The sequence below is a fragment of the Ahaetulla prasina genome, chromosome 1 (genome assembly GCF_028640845.1).
Source record: "Ahaetulla prasina isolate Xishuangbanna chromosome 1, ASM2864084v1, whole genome shotgun sequence".
NCBI lineage: Eukaryota > Metazoa > Chordata > Lepidosauria > Squamata > Colubridae > Ahaetulla > Ahaetulla prasina.
Genome location: NC_080539.1, coordinates 224,955,892 through 224,975,865, shown reverse-complemented (window position 1 = coordinate 224,975,865; position 19,974 = coordinate 224,955,892). Strand labels below are relative to the sequence as shown.

The 19,974-nt window shown below is 40.0% G+C and overlaps 1 protein-coding gene across 1 annotated transcript in view; it reads right to left on the bottom strand.

Annotated features, from left to right (window-relative positions):
• Window positions 1-874: 874 nt before the first annotated feature.
• BAZ2B (bromodomain adjacent to zinc finger domain 2B) overlaps window positions 875-19,974 on the bottom strand; it is a 257,806-nt gene continuing 238,706 nt past the window's right edge. Inside the window, exons 35-38 of the mRNA XM_058191992.1 lie at window positions 19,088-19,234; window positions 15,298-15,563; window positions 13,429-13,572; window positions 875-2,384 (exon numbers count right to left, since the gene is read on the bottom strand). Coding sequence (XP_058047975.1) covers window positions 2,231-2,384; window positions 13,429-13,572; window positions 15,298-15,563; window positions 19,088-19,234 — 711 coding nt within the window. The 3' untranslated portion in view covers window positions 875-2,230. The remainder of the gene's footprint in view (window positions 2,385-13,428; window positions 13,573-15,297; window positions 15,564-19,087; window positions 19,235-19,974) is intronic.

Here is a 19,974-nt window from a genome sequence, read left to right as displayed (position 1 = left end):
TCTCACTCACTCACACAAAATATTTTTTTTCCAATTTTGTTCGTCATCTTGAGTATTTGCCAGACTAGAAAGACAAAGTATAAATCAAGTAAATATAAAAGTATGTCGAGTTTAAAATAGTAGCACAATGTTAACTTTCTGAGGTTGTCAAATAGATGTTAAGATCTAGTGTTGGTGTTCTCCATAGACGTGAGACATCAGTTATTGATCACCTTCCTGAAACAAGGAAGCGTACTAGTGGGCCTGATCCTTCTGAATCTAAAGCCCTATGGTTCTCCTACCAGGCATAAGAGATCAACAACGCCAGGCTAGAACTGCTGTAGATAATTTCCCTCCTATTGTACTGATGATAATTTCAGGAAACGTCTATTATATTGGGTAGAAAAAAGGAGTTGGGAAAGCATTGGGTATAATAGACCATATATTATTATTAAACACAAGGACTGTTTGTGGTAATTTTACTATGATATTCACACAGCTTCAGGTAGTTTTCATAGCTTTCATAACTCCCGGCAGCTATAAAGCTGACATTACAGAAATAATAGATTTTGGTTTAACACCGGACTGAAGTATATCCAAAGCAATCTGGCCATAAGTTGTGGCTCTAATTCTCCTCCACCTATCTTTTACAGAAACAATAGTGTGCAAAAGGCAGCATGCTGGGATTGAATGTTCCAGGAAAGACCAAGAGGTTTATTTAAAAAGAAAAAGATAAACTCCCAGTATGTTCCAGAGTGTTTTGTGCCCAGAAAGATAAGTTTTGTCCTGAAATATTTTATATAGTACATTTTCCATTCATAATTTCAAGGAAAAAATCATGTTGCTAATAATGCTAGATTTCTTAAAATGTGTTTGAACATAGAATTAAAATAACTGAGAAAAAACTGGTTTGCAAAACAGTCTTTTATTGTATCCGTGCCACACATACTAGTGAAAAATAACACTCCTAAAAAAAAAAGAATGCTACCTTTTCCACAACATTTTGTTTTAAATGAAACTTCAAGTACTCTTACATAGGTACAAAAAAAAGTCTGATCTATCTGCCTCCAACAGGCCACCACAACACACAGTAGATAAAACACAGTGGTTACAAATTTTTTTCTTTTTTTTTCTTTTTTGTTGTTTCTGTGGCAAGGCAAATGGAGGGAAATGTTTTTATGAAAAAATACTGTGTGCGTAAGAAATTGTCACATTTTTATTCCACATGGATACAAATGATTATACTCAAATTTGAGGCCCTGGTGGCTTGAAATTATATAACAAAATAGAAAAATGGAAAACTAATATCCCCTACACCCTGTTTTAAAGGCAGGCACTACAAAGATTAAGGAGACTCCACAGTGTTGGTAGAGGATACTTACTGTACAAGCCATATAGCTGTAATTACCTTAAAACTAAAATAAAATGCTACAGTCCTTTCTAAGGCATAAACAATGTCTGCAAACAATATGTACACATCATACATATTTAAAACAAGACTTAATATAAACAATAATGAACAGTATATACATATGTTTCATTTTTCTTCTTCACTGTTTTGAAATACAATTTAACTACACAAGTGATGCAGCAACATATATATAAATGTACTTGTAACTCTACAGTAAAGTTTAATTTTTCGTGCTTTTTACAGCACATCAGTGTAAACAGTTTTACTTGGCTTTGTTTTGTTTTGTTTTTTTTAATTTTAAAACATTCCTTGTTGTATTTTCAACATTTAAAGCAATTTCATTTCATTTTATTTTTTTAATTCTTCCTTTTCACAGAAAACGAAGAGTCTGGATGCTATTTAATCATAAATAATTCATAAAATTAAATACATTTACTAAAAATAAACTACAAAGTAAAAAAAATGAAAAATAGATATTTATTGAAAGGGGAAATACAACTTTTTTCCCCAACTAGAGCTCTGGTGGTTGAATATTCAGTGCGTTTTGATATATTTTAAATTGCTATTGCACTATGACACCCCTTACATTTAAATTCTTTGGGTGTGCTTCCCTGTTCTACCTAAAATAGTTTGATAAAACACACAAACCAAGAACCAAGGGCCATGGTTACTGAAGGAGTGAAACCTTAAGAATTAGCATTACTCCCCGTGATCCCTTAAGGAAAAATAAAACAGTCATTAGTTATGCATGTGCCTTGTACTTTAATGTAAATACACTTCACATTGCTGGTCTTATTTGTCCTCATTTAAGAAAAGAAAACATGTTGGACTGTGATCACTTCAGCTCACTTTGAAAATCTCTGTCCATTTTTTTTCAAAATGTTTTCTCATGTTGTGGCCAGCACGACCAATGTCAGAATCATCTTCATTAAATGTTTCACAGTTGTCAAACACAAGCCTGACATCTATAGCAAAAGCTTCGAGATTAGGATACCTGAAACAAACAAACAAACAAACAAACAAACAAACAAACAAACAAACAAACAAACAAACAAACAAACAAACAAACAAACAAACAAACAAACAAACAAACAAACAAACAAACAAACAAACAAACAAACAAACAAACAAACAAACAAACAAACAAACAAACAAACAAACAAACAAACAAACAAACAAACAAACAAACAAACAAACAAACAAACAAACAAACAAACAAACAAACAAACAAACAAACAAACAAACAAACAAACAAACAAACAAACAAACAAACAAACAAACAAACAAACAAACAAACAAACAAACAAACAAACAAACAAACAAACAAACAAACAAACAAACAAACAAACAAACAAACAAACAAACAAACAAACAAACAAACAAACAAACAAACAAACAAACAAACAAACAAACAAACAAACAAACAAACAAACAAACAAACAAACAAACAAACAAACAAACAAACAAACAAACAAACAAACAAACAAACAAACAAACAAACAAACAAACAAACAAACAAACAAACAAACAAACAAACAAACAAACAAACAAACAAACAAACAAACAAACAAACAAACAAACAAACAAACAAACAAACAAACAAACAAACAAACAAACAAACAAACAAACAAACAAACAAACAAACAAACAAACAAACAAACAAACAAACAAACAAACAAACAAACAAACAAACAAACAAACAAACAAACAAACAAACAAACAAACAAACAAACAAACAAACAAACAAACAAACAAACAAACAAACAAACAAACAAACAAACAAACAAACAAACAAACAAACAAACAAACAAACAAACAAACAAACAAACAAACAAACAAACAAACAAACAAACAAACAAACAAACAAACAAACAAACAAACAAACAAACAAACAAACAAACAAACAAACAAACAAACAAACAAACAAACAAACAAACAAACAAACAAACAAACAAACAAACAAACAAACAAACAAACAAACAAACAAACAAACAAACAAACAAACAAACAAACAAACAAACAAACAAACAAACAAACAAACAAACAAACAAACAAACAAACAAACAAACAAACAAACAAACAAACAAACAAACAAACAAACAAACAAACAAACAAACAAACAAACAAACAAACAAACAAACAAACAAACAAACAAACAAACAAACAAACAAACAAACAAACAAACAAACAAACAAACAAACAAACAAACAAACAAACAAACAAACAAACAAACAAACAAACAAACAAACAAACAAACAAACAAACAAACAAACAAACAAACAAACAAACAAACAAACACAAACAAACAAACAAACAAACAAACAAACAAACAAACAAACAAACAAACAAACAAACAAACAAACAAACAAACAAACAAACAAACAAACAAACAAACAAACAAACAAACAAACAAACAAACAAACAAACAAACAAACAAACAAACAAACAAACAAACAAACAAACAAACAAACAAACAAACAAACAAACAAACAAACAAACAAACAAACAAACAAACAAACAAACAAACAAACAAACAAACAAACAAACAAACAAACAAACAAACAAACAAACAAACAAACAAACAAACAAACAAACAAACAAACAAACAAACAAACAAACAAACAAACAAACAAACAAACAAACAAACAAACAAACAAACAAACAAACAAACAAACAAACAAACAAACAAACAAACAAACAAACAAACAAACAAACAAACAAACAAACAAACAAACAAACAAACAAACAAACAAACAAACAAACAAACAAACAAACAAACAAACAAACAAACAAACAAACAAACAAACAAACAAACAAACAAACAAACAAACAAACAAACAAACAAACAAACAAACAAACAAACAAACAAACAAACAAACAAACAAACAAACAAACAAACAAACAAACAAACAAACAAACAAACAAACAAACAAACAAACAAACAAACAAACAAACAAACAAACAAACAAACAAACAAACAAACAAACAAACAAACAAACAAACAAACAAACAAACAAAAAAAGTGTGTGTGTGTGTGTGTGTGTGTGTGTGTGTGTGTGTGTGTGTGTGTGTGTGTGTGTGTGTGTGTGTGTGTGTGTGTGTGTGTGTGTGTGTGTGTGTGTGTGTGTGTGTGTGTGTGTGTGTGTGTGTGTGTGTGTGTGTGTGTGTGTGTGTGTGTGTGTGTGTGTGTGTGTGTGTGTGTGTGTGTGTGTGTGTGTGTGTGTGTGTGTGTGTGTGTGTGTGTGTGTGTGTGTGTGTGTGTGTGTGTGTGTGTGTGTGTGTGTGTGTGTGTGTGTGTGTGTGTGTGTGTGTGTGTGTGTGTGTGTGTGTGTGTGTGTGTGTGTGTGTGTGTGTGTGTGTGTGTGTGTGTGTGTGTGTGTGTGTGTGTGTGTGTGTGTGTGTGTGTGTGTGTGTGTGTGTGTGTGTGTGTGTGTGTGTGTGTGTGTGTGTGTGTGTGTGTGTGTGTGTGTGTGTGTGTGTGTGTGTGTGTGTGTGTGTGTGTGTGTGTGTGTGTGTGTGTGTGTGTGTGTGTGTGTGTGTGTGTGTGTGTGTGTGTGTGTGTGTGTGTGTGTGTGTGTGTGTGTGTGTGTGTGTGTGTGTGTGTGTGTGTGTGTGTGTGTGTGTGTGTGTGTGTGTGTGTGTGTGTGTGTGTGTGTGTGTGTGTGTGTGTGTGTGTGTGTGTGTGTGTGTGTGTGTGTGTGTGTGTGTGTGTGTGTGTGTGTGTGTGTGTGTGTGTGTGTGTGTGTGTGTGTGTGTGTGTGTGTGTGTGTGTGTGTGTGTGTGTGTGTGTGTGTGTGTGTGTGTGTGTGTGTGTGTGTGTGTGTGTGTGTGTGTGTGTGTGTGTGTGTGTGTGTGTGTGTGTGTGTGTGTGTGTGTGTGTGTGTGTGTGTGTGTGTGTGTGTGTGTGTGTGTGTGTGTGTGTGTGTGTGTGTGTGTGTGTGTGTGTGTGTGTGTGTGTGTGTGTGTGTGTGTGTGTGTGTGTGTGTGTGTGTGTGTGTGTGTGTGTGTGTGTGTGTGTGTGTGTGTGTGTGTGTGTGTGTGTGTGTGTGTGTGTGTGTGTGTGTGTGTGTGTGTGTGTGTGTGTGTGTGTGTGTGTGTGTGTGTGTGTGTGTGTGTGTGTGTGTGTGTGTGTGTGTGTGTGTGTGTGTGTGTGTGTGTGTGTGTGTGTGTGTGTGTGTGTGTGTGTGTGTGTGTGTGTGTGTGTGTGTGTGTGTGTGTGTGTGTGTGTGTGTGTGTGTGTGTGTGTGTGTGTGTGTGTGTGTGTGTGTGTGTGTGTGTGTGTGTGTGTGTGTGTGTGTGTGTGTGTGTGTGTGTGTGTGTGTGTGTGTGTGTGTGTGTGTGTGTGTGTGTGTGTGTGTGTGTGTGTGTGTGTGTGTGTGTGTGTGTGTGTGTGTGTGTGTGTGTGTGTGTGTGTGTGTGTGTGTGTGTGTGTGTGTGTGTGTGTGTGTGTGTGTGTGTGTGTGTGTGTGTGTGTGTGTGTGTGTGTGTGTGTGTGTGTGTGTGTGTGTGTGTGTGTGTGTGTGTGTGTGTGTGTGTGTGTGTGTGTGTGTGTGTGTGTGTGTGTGTGTGTGTGTGTGTGTGTGTGTGTGTGTGTGTGTGTGTGTGTGTGTGTGTGTGTGTGTGTGTGTGTGTGTGTGTGTGTGTGTGTGTGTGTGTGTGTGTGTGTGTGTGTGTGTGTGTGTGTGTGTGTGTGTGTGTGTGTGTGTGTGTGTGTGTGTGTGTGTGTGTGTGTGTGTGTGTGTGTGTGTGTGTGTGTGTGTGTGTGTGTGTGTGTGTGTGTGTGTGTGTGTGTGTGTGTGTGTGTGTGTGTGTGTGTGTGTGTGTGTGTGTGTGTGTGTGTGTGTGTGTGTGTGTGTGTGTGTGTGTGTGTGTGTGTGTGTGTGTGTGTGTGTGTGTGTGTGTGTGTGTGTGTGTGTGTGTGTGTGTGTGTGTGTGTGTGTGTGTGTGTGTGTGTGTGTGTGTGTGTGTGTGTGTGTGTGTGTGTGTGTGTGTGTGTGTGTGTGTGTGTGTGTGTGTGTGTGTGTGTGTGTGTGTGTGTGTGTGTGTGTGTGTGTGTGTGTGTGTGTGTGTGTGTGTGTGTGTGTGTGTGTGTGTGTGTGTGTGTGTGTGTGTGTGTGTGTGTGTGTGTGTGTGTGTGTGTGTGTGTGTGTGTGTGTGTGTGTGTGTGTGTGTGTGTGTGTGTGTGTGTGTGTGTGTGTGTGTGTGTGTGTGTGTGTGTGTGTGTGTGTGTGTGTGTGTGTGTGTGTGTGTGTGTGTGTGTGTGTGTGTGTGTGTGTGTGTGTGTGTGTGTGTGTGTGTGTGTGTGTGTGTGTGTGTGTGTGTGTGTGTGTGTGTGTGTGTGTGTGTGTGTGTGTGTGTGTGTGTGTGTGTGTGTGTGTGTGTGTGTGTGTGTGTGTGTGTGTGTGTGTGTGTGTGTGTGTGTGTGTGTGTGTGTGTGTGTGTGTGTGTGTGTGTGTGTGTGTGTGTGTGTGTGTGTGTGTGTGTGTGTGTGTGTGTGTGTGTGTGTGTGTGTGTGTGTGTGTGTGTGTGTGTGTGTGTGTGTGTGTGTGTGTGTGTGTGTGTGTGTGTGTGTGTGTGTGTGTGTGTGTGTGTGTGTGTGTGTGTGTGTGTGTGTGTGTGTGTGTGTGTGTGTGTGTGTGTGTGTGTGTGTGTGTGTGTGTGTGTGTGTGTGTGTGTGTGTGTGTGTGTGTGTGTGTGTGTGTGTGTGTGTGTGTGTGTGTGTGTGTGTGTGTGTGTGTGTGTGTGTGTGTGTGTGTGTGTGTGTGTGTGTGTGTGTGTGTGTGTGTGTGTGTGTGTGTGTGTGTGTGTGTGTGTGTGTGTGTGTGTGTGTGTGTGTGTGTGTGTGTGTGTGTGTGTGTGTGTGTGTGTGTGTGTGTGTGTGTGTGTGTGTGTGTGTGTGTGTGTGTGTGTGTGTGTGTGTGTGTGTGTGTGTGTGTGTGTGTGTGTGTGTGTGTGTGTGTGTGTGTGTGTGTGTGTGTGTGTGTGTGTGTGTGTGTGTGTGTGTGTGTGTGTGTGTGTGTGTGTGTGTGTGTGTGTGTGTGTGTGTGTGTGTGTGTGTGTGTGTGTGTGTGTGTGTGTGTGTGTGTGTGTGTGTGTGTGTGTGTGTGTGTGTGTGTGTGTGTGTGTGTGTGTGTGTGTGTGTGTGTGTGTGTGTGTGTGTGTGTGTGTGTGTGTGTGTGTGTGTGTGTGTGTGTGTGTGTGTGTGTGTGTGTGTGTGTGTGTGTGTGTGTGTGTGTGTGTGTGTGTGTGTGTGTGTGTGTGTGTGTGTGTGTGTGTGTGTGTGTGTGTGTGTGTGTGTGTGTGTGTGTGTGTGTGTGTGTGTGTGTGTGTGTGTGTGTGTGTGTGTGTGTGTGTGTGTGTGTGTGTGTGTGTGTGTGTGTGTGTGTGTGTGTGTGTGTGTGTGTGTGTGTGTGTGTGTGTGTGTGTGTGTGTGTGTGTGTGTGTGTGTGTGTGTGTGTGTGTGTGTGTGTGTGTGTGTGTGTGTGTGTGTGTGTGTGTGTGTGTGTGTGTGTGTGTGTGTGTGTGTGTGTGTGTGTGTGTGTGTGTGTGTGTGTGTGTGTGTGTGTGTGTGTGTGTGTGTGTGTGTGTGTGTGTGTGTGTGTGTGTGTGTGTGTGTGTGTGTGTGTGTGTGTGTGTGTGTGTGTGTGTGTGTGTGTGTGTGTGTGTGTGTGTGTGTGTGTGTGTGTGTGTGTGTGTGTGTGTGTGTGTGTGTGTGTGTGTGTGTGTGTGTGTAATGGGGTTCAAGCGGTCAAGTGGGCACCGGAGTTTCCGTCCCATTAGCAATTCGGCTGGGCTTTCCCGGTGGCCGTGCTTGGGGTTCTGTGCTGGACGGCTAGGAAAAAGTCTATTTTTGTTTGCCAGTCACCTGGCTTGAGCCTGGACAATGCCTCCTTAGCGCTCCGGACGGAACGCTCTGCAAGGCCATTCGACGCAGGGTGGAAAGGCGCAGAGGGGGCATGTCCGATGCCTTCCTCTGCCAGGTATTCTTCAAACTGGGCTGCCGTGAATTGGGGCCCATTGTCGGACACCAGAGTGTCCGCAACCCGTGAGTTGCGAATAGGTGGCGCAGAGTTGCGATTACTGCTTCGGCCGTAGTGGATTTCATGATTATGATCTCCAACCATTTAGAAAATGCATCCACAACCACTAGGAATGTTTGGCCGTGGAAAGGGCCAGCAAAGTCAATGTGGATTCTTGACCAGGGCCCTTGGGGCTTTTCCCATTCTCTGACTGGGGCCGTTGGGGTAGAGGTCTGGACTCTTGGCAAGCTTGGCATTTCCCTACCCTCTCAGCAATCTCTGCGTCCATGAGTGGCCACCATACATAGCTTCTAGCTAACCCCTTCATCCTTACGATCCCTGGGTGACCTTCGTGGAGGAGGTCCAATACCTTTCCCCTTAGCTTATCAGGAATTATTACACGATCACCCCATAACAGGCACCCCCCTTGAGCCGAGAGCTCATCTCGTTTTTTAACAAATTCTTTGAACCGTTCGCCCGGCGCAGCGGGCCACCCTCTCTGTACCCAACCGAGTACAGTCCTTAACACAATGTCGGTATGATGCCGAGCCACTTCCTTAGATGTGACTGGGCCAGAGTCCAACGAGTCAATAAGTAGGATGGGCGTCCCCGGAGTGGGGTCTTCGGTCGCCCCTGGTAGTGGGCATCGGCTTAACGCGTCTGCATGCCCCACTTCTTTTCCTGGTCGATGCTGCAGCTTGTAGGAGTAAGCGGCTAAGAATATAGTCCAACGGGTCAAGCGTGGCGAAAGTGCCACAGGCGTTGGGCGGTCGCCAGCCAGTATCCCTAGTAGCGGTCTGTGGTCAGTCACGATTTCAAAATTCCGCCCAAAGACATACTCGTGGAATTTTTGACCCCTGACACAATGGCTAGTGCTTCTTTGTCTAATTGGCTGTAGTTCCTCTCTGGGAGGACATCGTTCTAGAGTAGAACGCTATGGGGGCTTCTGTGCCGTTTGGAAGTCTATGGCTGAGTACAGCCCCCACCCCATAAGGGGAGGCATCGCAAACCAGCACTAGGGGTAATGAGTCGTGATATTGGATGAGCAGGCTATCACTTGAGAGCAGGTTCTTTACTGCTTCAAAAGCCCTATTTTCAGACTTTCCCCAAGACCAAACAGTATTTTTCCCTAAGAGCCTATGCAGCGGTTCCATAGCAGTTGCTTTGTTCTTTTAAAAGACCGCGTAAAAATTAACCAATCCCAGGAATGCCTGCAGCTCTGCTTTGTTTTTGGGCGCTGGAGCCTTCCTAATTGCCTTAACCTTGCTCTCAGTAGGGTGAATTCCTTTCTTGTCTATCCGGTAGCCCAAGAAATCGACGGATTCGACCCCTATCTGGCATTTGTTTGTCTTGACTTTTAATCCGGCTGTCCGGAAAATGCTCAAGACCTTTCTTAACCGCTCCCCCAATTCCTCCATGTTTTCCCCTGAAATTAGGACATCATCGAAGTAGGGAACTACCCCTGGGAGCCCCTGCAGTAGTCGTTCCATCAGGTTTTGGAACAGCCCTGGTGCCACACTGACCCCAAATTGCAATCGGGTGCACTTGAAGGCCCCCCTGTGCGTCACAATCGTTTGGGCTTCGGCTGTGCGGGCGTCTACTGGCAGTTGTTGGTAGGCTTGGGCCAAGTCTAACTTTGCAAAGACTTGCCCTTGCCCCAAAGAGTGCAATAAGTGTTGCACCACTGGAACCGGGTAAGCGCTTTTCTGTAAGGCTTTGTTAAGCGTCGCCTTGTAGTCAGCGCAAATTCTAATTGACCCGTCCGGTTTTATGGGGGTGACGATTGGCGTCTCCCACTTTGCGTGGTCGACTGGCACCAAAATCCCCTGATTAATGAGCTTATCCAGCTCCTTATCGATTTTTGGTTTTAGGGCAAAAGGGACTCTTCTCGCCTTAAGCCTAATGGGGGCTACCTGGGGGTCTAAGTTGAAGGAAATAGGGGTCCCCTTGTACTTGCCCAGGCAGTCCTTGAAGACATCTTCGAACTCGTTAAAGAGAATGTCTTTCAGGTTACAGTCACTTCGGTAGATGCCAGTCACTCCCATGCCCAGGGCACGAAACCAGTCTAGTCCCAACAGACTGGGCAGAGTTCCTTCGACGATCGTGATGGGCAGGGTCTTTTTATGTGGACCGTACTCGACTCGGACGGAGGTGGTCCCTCGAACAGGGATGCGATTCCCCTGGTAGTCGTGCACTCGTAGCCGTTGTGCTTGCAGGTGGCGCTTCGCGACGGACGGCAGCGACTTCGCCAAAGTGTCCCAGGACATGATGGTGATCGCTGATCCCGTGTCTACTTCAAGCCGGCACCGTACTCCCTCTATTTTTGGCTTGGTGAAGATCTTCTTCTCCACTTTGGTCGAGGCGCGGCCTATGACCACAGTTGTTTGGTTGGAATCCGCGCCTTTTTTGTTTGAGCCAATCGCGGGCCGCCTTGCCGATTCCGCGCTCTGATTGGCCGATTTGAATTTTCGGCGGGAAGGTTGGGCCGCTCGACAAACTTGAGCTAGGTGCCCTTTCTTCCCACACCGCCGACATGTCGCGTCTTTAAACTTGCAGCGTTGGCGCTGGTGTTGACCCCCGCAGCTTCCGCATTCGTCTCGGTCCCCTTTGTCGCGTTTCTCGGTGCGGCAGACCCCTTCCTCGTCTTCACCGTCGGATTCGGTCTGAACCTCCTCCTGGTGCACCGGAGTTGCCTTCGCGCTCGCCTTTTGTGGGACCGGCTTCTGCAGTGTCTCTGCCGCTTGGGATGACATTTCATGTGCTCTGGCTTCGTCCAGAGCGTTGGCTAGCGTGAGGTTGCTCTTTGCCAGCAGCCGTCGCCGCAATCGGATGTCTTTGACCCCTCGGATGAGTTGCTCGAGGAGCACCTCGTCTAGGTCACGGTATCCGCAGTCCTTGGACGCTCTTCTTAGGGCGGCCATGTAGTCGCCTATGGATTCGCCCTCCATCTGCCTTCGCTCTCCGAATTCAAACCGCCGCACGTATTTGGACGGCGTTGGTGCGAAGTGGTTTCTTAGTAAAGTCTGTAAAGTTGGCCACGACACCGACTGCAACGGCGTTGGCTCTGCCAGGGCTTCCGCGATGTCGATGACCTCCGGACCGCAGTGGCTTAGGAAATAAGCCCTCTTTCGGTTATCTGGAACTCCGTGCAGTTCGTTGGCTTCTAGAAAGCTTTCGAAACGGGTCATATACGTTCCCCATTTCTCTTTAGCCGGGTCAAACGGTGCGGGCGGAGTGTAACTGGCCATCTCCGCTTTTCTGCCCTGGGTTTGCTGGGTTCGGGTCTATCGTGCTTCAGCTCGGTTCTGGTTCTCCTCAGCCTCGAGATCCCACCTTCGTCGCCAATGTTAAGTTCTGGAAGTAACGAGGCTGGAGACCAGGGTAGTGACAACAGCTCTTTAATATAGGGTGAACCCAGCAACAGGCTGGGGGAAAAACCTCTCCTTTTATACAGTTCTGCTGGAGGCTTCGACCAATCAGCAACGTGCTGATTTCCCGCTCAAATATTTAAAGGTACAAACATGAATACATAACACCTCCCCCAAGACTTTTGAGAAGGGCTACTGAACTGCAGGTTTAGCATAATGGCACTAAGCGTGCAATCACATTCAGAAGGGCCTCTGGGTGAATATCTGTTGCCCTGCCATCCAGCTGCCATGCCACCATAATTGTAGCTCTTCTGAATGAAGATGTTTGACTATAATACCATGGAACTGCTGTAGCCAGATGTGCTTGCTTCTGTATTTCCATTTTTATAATTTTGCTTCGTATCACCAACTTGCAAGAGGCTTTTTTTGATTTGCAAACTGACAAATGTAGATTGATACAAGTTCAGATGTAAAGGATGTAAAACTGCCAATGGCAAAAAAAAACTCCACACTCAGCTATTTCTTATCTTGAAGGTGAACTCAACTGACACGCTTTGAAAGTTTGAGCTCACAATGCTACTAAAATGTGTTCTGTATCATTTTAGAACCATGACTATCAGCATAAATCAGAAAAGACTGAAAAGAGAATGCAAAGATATTCTGATTTTATTTAAATGTGAATGGTAAAAGCAGGAAACTCATCATATGGTGATTTATAGTAATTGTTGCTACTTGTATTGCTAGGTAAATTAATTGATTGGTTTTGAATAATTCATGAGGGAAGGCTTTCAATGGCTATATTGCTATAATATTAAACATTATAAAGCATAAGTGGTAGGATACCTATTATGTTCTTGACTTTCCAGAGGCATTTAGCTGACTGCTGTATACCTGACTACGTGGGCTTCCAGCAAAACTTTTTTCTTTTTTTAAATAAAAATGCAGATATATGCATTCTGTGATACATGCATATACTTGTTGCCTCTTTTCCTCTTGCTGCTGATCCTCCATTAAGCCCCAAGCACTATCTCATGTCCTTCCAAAGCATAATAATATAACACGTAATATAACAATACAAGCACATTCTGTGCTTCTTCCATTAGACCATTTTTTCTGACTCTGTGTAAATGTTCTTTGATGGTGGTCCAAAGATTTAATACATAATTAGACAATATCGAGTCCATGTCTGCCTTTTGAAGTCATCAATAATGAATTTCCCTTTGAAATTCAGCTAATGAATTGATTTTCCCACCTTAAAACAGAATTTGACACCAGACCTCAGATATATTTTGCAACAGCTATTTCAGAACAGGTAAGAATAAATATTCTCTCCCACTCCCTCTCTCCACCCCCCATCCGCCGTGTAAGATACTCATCGCAGTGTAGATACTTGCAGAAGCTACCAAATAGGACGTAGTTCCTTACTGGATAATAGTCTGATACACACAGCCTAAGGAAACAAGAAACCTTCAATCTCCATGGTAATTACTAGTACTACATACTTACTCACCTTGCCAGCCCTGACTGTTCACCATTATGGTACTCTAGCACCTAAAATATTAGACATCAGACACTACCTGGGATTTAATTAATCAAAGTGGATTTAAAATTTTACTTTTTCTTTTCTGTGGTTCCTCTGATTTTTACTTACTGTCCACTATTCAGCTTCTCTCGAATTGTAGAAAAATCCATGGGTTTTTTAATAACTTTCCTATAACCAGGAACATGTTTTAAATTTACAGGAAGTAGGAAAGGCCAGGCATCTTCATGAGTTTCCAATTCAGACAGGAGCACACTAACAATATTTAGAAAGAAAGTCACAAGTCAGTTCTCAACTATTTTGCACCTCATGTTGCAATGAGTATAAATAAAAATGTCAAATGGCACATTAAAAAGTAACACATTTATTGAGGGATTAGCTACAATTCAATTCATCTGATGCAGAGAGAATCTTTAGAAAATATTTGGGACACAGAAGAATGATAAAAATCAAAATAGGAAGAAAATGATACTACAGAAGCTGAATAGATAGGAGAGACCAAAATAGCCACATGAATAAGAGGCACTGAATTCTGCCCAACTTTCTGCAGTTTGCATCAAAATCTGTTTCTCCCAGTCAAGTTTTGACAACGGAAGGGAGATTAGGTGACTAAAAGATGGCCAACTGATGACATACCCAGGGAAGGATCTCTGAAGGGTTTTTCCCTGGATTGTAATTTTTTTCAACTCACAAGGAACTAGCATTCCTTTAGTTTATATGACTCTGCTGGGTTAGGGAAAGTCCTAGAATTATCCCATAAGATCCTCTGATACAGCAAAGGTTTGCAAGTAGCTTCAGGAGCTGTGCTTCCAAGCATCCTGCATGCCGAAAGCTGAGGGGGTGGGGCTGCAATGAATTCCTTGTTGAAGAAGTAACTATTTTGGAATTTATTCTTCAAATGGACAGTAAGTTGTGCCTTTCATTTCTTAATCATTTTAAAGGACTATTTATTAAAATAAAAGGGGCTCTCTTTAGCCACAGCCTCTTATTCCTTTTTGAAGCTCTGAGCCATTTTGGGGATTTTTTCATTATTAAACAACAAAAAAGAAGGCTGCTGAAGGCAAGCTAAAATAAGTAAGTGTGGAGAACCTTTACAAAAAAACTGATGGAGAAATATAAGGGCAGAAAGTTGTGGTTCTAGTTTATTATTTTTAATAATTTGTAGCTTGGTCTGCTTTGCTATGGATAGCTAAAGCTTTCCAATTTTTATGATTCCTGATTGGCCAGAAATTCTTAAGTGATTTACACAAAAGCTACTCTTTGACTAAAGAGGAAGTTAAGAAGATGGAGGAGCAAATTATTAGAGATGTATTTAAAAAAATCTTTAAATAAAATCCATCAGTTCATCGATCAGTTATACTCCAAGGATATTAAAAAAAACTTCTCCAACTATTTCAGAGATGCAAATATATGTAAAAAGTTACTAAACCACCGAGACAATTTCGTAAATAGCTGACAATGCAGAGGAGTTGATTGCAATTTTAGAATATAAGCCCGACACCAATTTTTATTATGATGGTTTAAATATAAACCTCCCAACACAATTGAAAGATGTGTTTCTCCAAGAACATCTGCAACTTTTAAAAGGACAAGTTTAAGGACTTTTTTTCCTCATGAACATTAACAAGGTTGAGAAATCCTTGAGAAAAAGAGAAGCTTATAACTACTTGACAAACATTTCAGAGAAGAAAAATACTTTATTCCATGAAGCTGGAGTGACTTAATGAAATTGATAAAACGATAAAAATCATGAGATAAAGACAGAAAGGAGATTAGGTGAGGAAGCAAGGCAGGAATGAAGTTATGGGGAAGTAGAAGGGAAGCTTCCATTCCATACATCTATTTTGCCTTTAGGTTGTGGCCTATCAGATCTTTCTTTGCATGAGATTAAGGCAGGCTCAATTTAAACAGCTCCTGTCACATTTGAGAACCTCAGTTTGTTTTCATATAAAATCTAAAATGAATACACTCAAGCAATACCTGCATAAAGCCAAATCCTTGGATTCATCACGTTTCATTTTCTTCACAGGGGAGACACTTTCCTGTTTTGATGGACTAACAGAAAGGCTCTCTTCAATTTTTCTCTTTTTGGACTCCGTTTTCCCCCTTTTAACAGAGCTGCTTACAGATGCTGAGTCCTCATCTTCCATTTCTACCACTGGGGAGAATTTCTTGCTTTTCTTGTGTTCGTTACTTTTCTTCCCTTTCATCTGATTTTTTTTAACTTTTAAAGTTTGACCACTTGCCTATGTCGGAAGAAAAAAACCCCCAGTAAGAACAGAGCAAACCTGTATTTATTTCTGTTAGCAAAACTAGTCCATACATATCACTTATGGCTTTGTCAATATTTATTTATTTATTTATTTATTTATTTATTTTGTCACAACAATATATGTAGGTATCATACAAAAAGATTATATAGTGTATAAACATATATGAGTAAATATAAGGAGGTATAAGCATATATATAGGAAAAAGAAAAGAAAAACAATAGGACAGGAACGGTAGGCACGTTTGTGCGCTTATGCACGCCCCTTATGGTCCTCTTAGGAATGGGGTGAGGTCAATAGTAGAAAGTTTTTGGATAAAGCTTTTAGGATTATGGGAAGAGACCACAGAGTCAGGTAAAGTATTCCAAGCACTGATGATTCTGTTACAGAAGTCATATTTTCTGCAATCTAGATTAAAGCGGTTGACATTAAGTTTAAATCTATTAGTTGCTCTAGTATTATTGCAATTAAAGCTGAAGTAGTTTTTAACAGGAAGGACATTACAATAGATGATTCTGTTACAGAAGTCATATTTTCTGCAATCTAGATTAAAGCGGTTGACATTAAGTTTAAATCTATTAGTTGCTCTAGTATTATTGCAATTAAAGCTGAAGTAGTCTTTAACAGGAAGGACATTACAATAGATGATTCTGTTACAGAAGTCATATTTTCTGCAATCTAGATTAAAGCGGTTGACATTAAGTTTAAATCTATTAGTTGCTCTAGTATTATTGCAATTAAAGCTGAAGTAGTCTTTAACAGGAAGGACATTACAATAGATGATTCTGTTACAGAAGTCATATTTTCTGCAATCTAGATTAAAGCGGTTGACATTAAGTTTAAATCTATTAGTTGCTCTAGTATTATTGCAATTAAAGCTGAAGTAGTCTTTAACAGGAAGGACATTACAATAGATGATTCTGTTACAGAAGTCATATTTTCTGCAATCTAGATTAAAGCGGTTGACATTAAGTTTAAATCTATTAGTTGCTCTAGTATTATTGCAATTAAAGCTGAAGTAGTCTTTAACAGGAAGGACATTACAATAGATGATTCTGTTACAGAAGTCATATTTTCTGCAATCTAGATTAAAGCGGTTGACATTAAGTTTAAATCTATTAGTTGCTCTAGTATTATTGCAATTAAAGCTGAAGTAGTCTTTAACAGGAAGGACATTACAATAGATGATTCTGTTACAGAAGTCATATTTTCTGCAATCTAGATTAAAGCGGTTGACATTAAGTTTAAATCTATTAGTTGCTCTAGTATTATTGCAATTAAAGCTGAAGTAGTCTTTAACAGGAAGGACATTACAATAGATGATTCTGTTACAGAAGTCATATTTTCTGCAATCTAGATTAAAGCGGTTGACATTAAGTTTAAATCTATTAGTTGCTCTAGTATTATTGCAATTAAAGCTGAAGTAGTCTTTAACAGGAAGGACATTACAATAGATGATTCTGTTACAGAAGTCATATTTTCTGCAATCTAGATTAAAGCGGTTGACATTAAGTTTAAATCTATTAGTTGCTCTAGTATTATTGCAATTAAAGCTGAAGTAGTCTTTAACAGGAAGGACATTACAATAGATGATTCTGTTACAGAAGTCATATTTTCTGCAATCTAGATTAAAGCGGTTGACATTAAGTTTAAATCTATTAGTTGCTCTAGTATTATTGCAATTAAAGCTGAAGTAGTCTTTAACAGGAAGGACATTACAATAGATGATTCTGTTACAGAAGTCATATTTTCTGCAATCTAGATTAAAGCGGTTGACATTAAGTTTAAATCTATTAGTTGAGTTTTGGAAATTACTGAAATGTGCTTTCTTAAATTCAGGCCAAGTCTAGAATTCTATAGATTTGATCAGACTTCCTTTTCTCCATTTTCAAAAACTAGAAATTAATCACTTTAATCTGCTTATCCCACATCTTTCAATCAGTTTGATACCAAGGTTAGAAATTTCATTAAATAATGGGGCATTAAAGGAAAGCATGTATTTTAGGACAATGTTACAGTTTAGGTCATTTTTAACTTCTTTTACTTAGATATGAAAGAATAAACTCACTGGTTCAATACCTTCTTGATCGTAAAGGATGAGTGCTGCAAAAGAAATTGCCCTGAAAAGGGGGAGGTTAAGAAACACTAAGTGGAGTCAAATTACAATATGCCTAAAACCATTACGTACGCTAATGACACCAACTCATACCATCAAGATTCTTCAAAATAATTTTGTTTTTAACAACATACAGAAAGCAAGTAGGGTAGATAACATTGCCTGGTAGAAAACTACTCCGAAGTGTAAGTACAACCACAGAAAGCTCATGCCTATAAACATCCAACCATAGATCTAACTACTACTCCTTTGTTTCACATATGTAGTTCCCCACATATGGGGAACTATAAGCAGATTCTCCAATGATGTTTCAGTTAGATGGATCAAAACTGAACGGAGAAGGCGTGAAACAAACAAAATGTTAAAAAGTTATGATATTTATGTAGTTTCTTACCAAGCACATCTAAATTATATTAAAGCAACCAAAATAGTTTTACAATCCCCAAGGCATGTCACAACTTTTGAATACCCCGAATGTTTGGAAATTGAAAGTTGAAAAATTTGACATGCCCTAAGCTGTATTGTGTTGCCAAGTCATGTAGGGCTATAAAGGCCAATATCAGCACTTTGATTTTCATTCGCAAACTCATAGGAAATGAAGGAAGGAACCAAAGCACAGCTATAATGTGCTCATGTCAGTACCCTGGTTGCTGCATTCTGGCTAACTGAAACTTCTATACCATCTTCAAAGGTAACCCCCATGACCATTGCAGTAGACCAAATGAGAGGTGAACCAGACCTAGGTTACTGTCCTCTTACTCTGCATCGGGCTGCAGTTGTAACAACTGATGAAACTGGGCAAATCCTGCCTTAGCTATGGCCTTCACCTTCTAATCTAAGCAATGGCTGAGTCCAGGAGAACCAAAAAGTTGCAGATCTGCTTCTTCCCAGACAACTGCACCCCGTCAAGAATGTTCACTACCATCCATTATTCATCTTCCTCCTCCTCCAGTGCTACAGGCATCTCTTCTGCCACTTTATCTTGTGGTGATCCTTGGTACATTAAGGAGCCACCTGAGGCTAGCTAGCAGGGAGAGGCCCTTGGAAGCAATCACATAAAATATAATGGATCCTCTTGCCAGCAGGAATCAAGGACTCAACAGAGCTGCGATAAAGTTGCTGGGAAAGTCCTTAAATGCTTGTAGAAAGCCATCCAGATCCATGCAGTGCCTGGAGCAGGCCATCCTAATTCTAGTCTTTCAATAATAAACTTCTAAATTTCCATGTATTAGACTGATTTAATGTCAGAGAGGCGAATTCTCTTGTACACCAGAGACATTTATAAGTAGTCAATATATGTTGTAGTTTTGTAGTTTAGGCATAATAATCACATAGCAGTCAGTTGAGAGGAAAAGTATACAGATTTATCTCCAATTCATATTACCTTTGCTATGCAGGCAGGACAAAACCAGTCACCATCTGGAATAGTACTGATCTTGGGCCGATGACAGTATGTATGGCAACCTTTATCACAGCCATCACAGAGAAGCAGTAGTTCCTCATTATCTCCTTTTCGACATATTTGGCAGTACTAAAATACAGAGAAATTATTTCAGATCCATGAGTTATCTTCCACTGGAACATGATAACCAGCATGCTATGAAGACTCTAGGAACACTTTAAAATTAAGCTCAATATCTGTTGTTATATGGACCATTACACTTACAGCAGAAGTAGAGAAATAAATACATAGTCAGTAAAATAATTACCTCCACCTCTTTAATTTTATTAAATTTACAGATCTTATCTAAGCCAAAATTCCCAACCAACTCAATTAGGGAGTAATTATGAAGATTTTGTAATGTTCCTAAGGCATTTGAAAATTGATTCCCAATTACTGTATATTTTGTATTTTCAATTGTGCCACATTTGTGATAATTTGGAATTCAAATAAAAGTACGATGCTCCACTAATGCTATATAGAGAAAGTATTAAATCAGGAAAGGTATGTGGATAATGTTGAGCTTATTGCTTGCTGGTTAAAAAGGATGAAAATTTGGTATGGACAGTCCAAGCCGAGGAGCTAAATAGGGACCACAATTGTCCTAAGACTTGATTTTTGAAGACTATTAATGACAATCTATAATCTTCATTGCAGCATATACTGGTATTTGCTTTTATGATATAAGCAATGCCTAAAGTTTGGAAGGAGATGCTTTATTCCCCAATTTTTACTGGAGAAAAAATTTATAAAATGACAGTATTTCCTATATTAATGGAAAATCATTCCAGTGCAAACTAGATTAATAAAATGTGCTGGAAACATAAAAA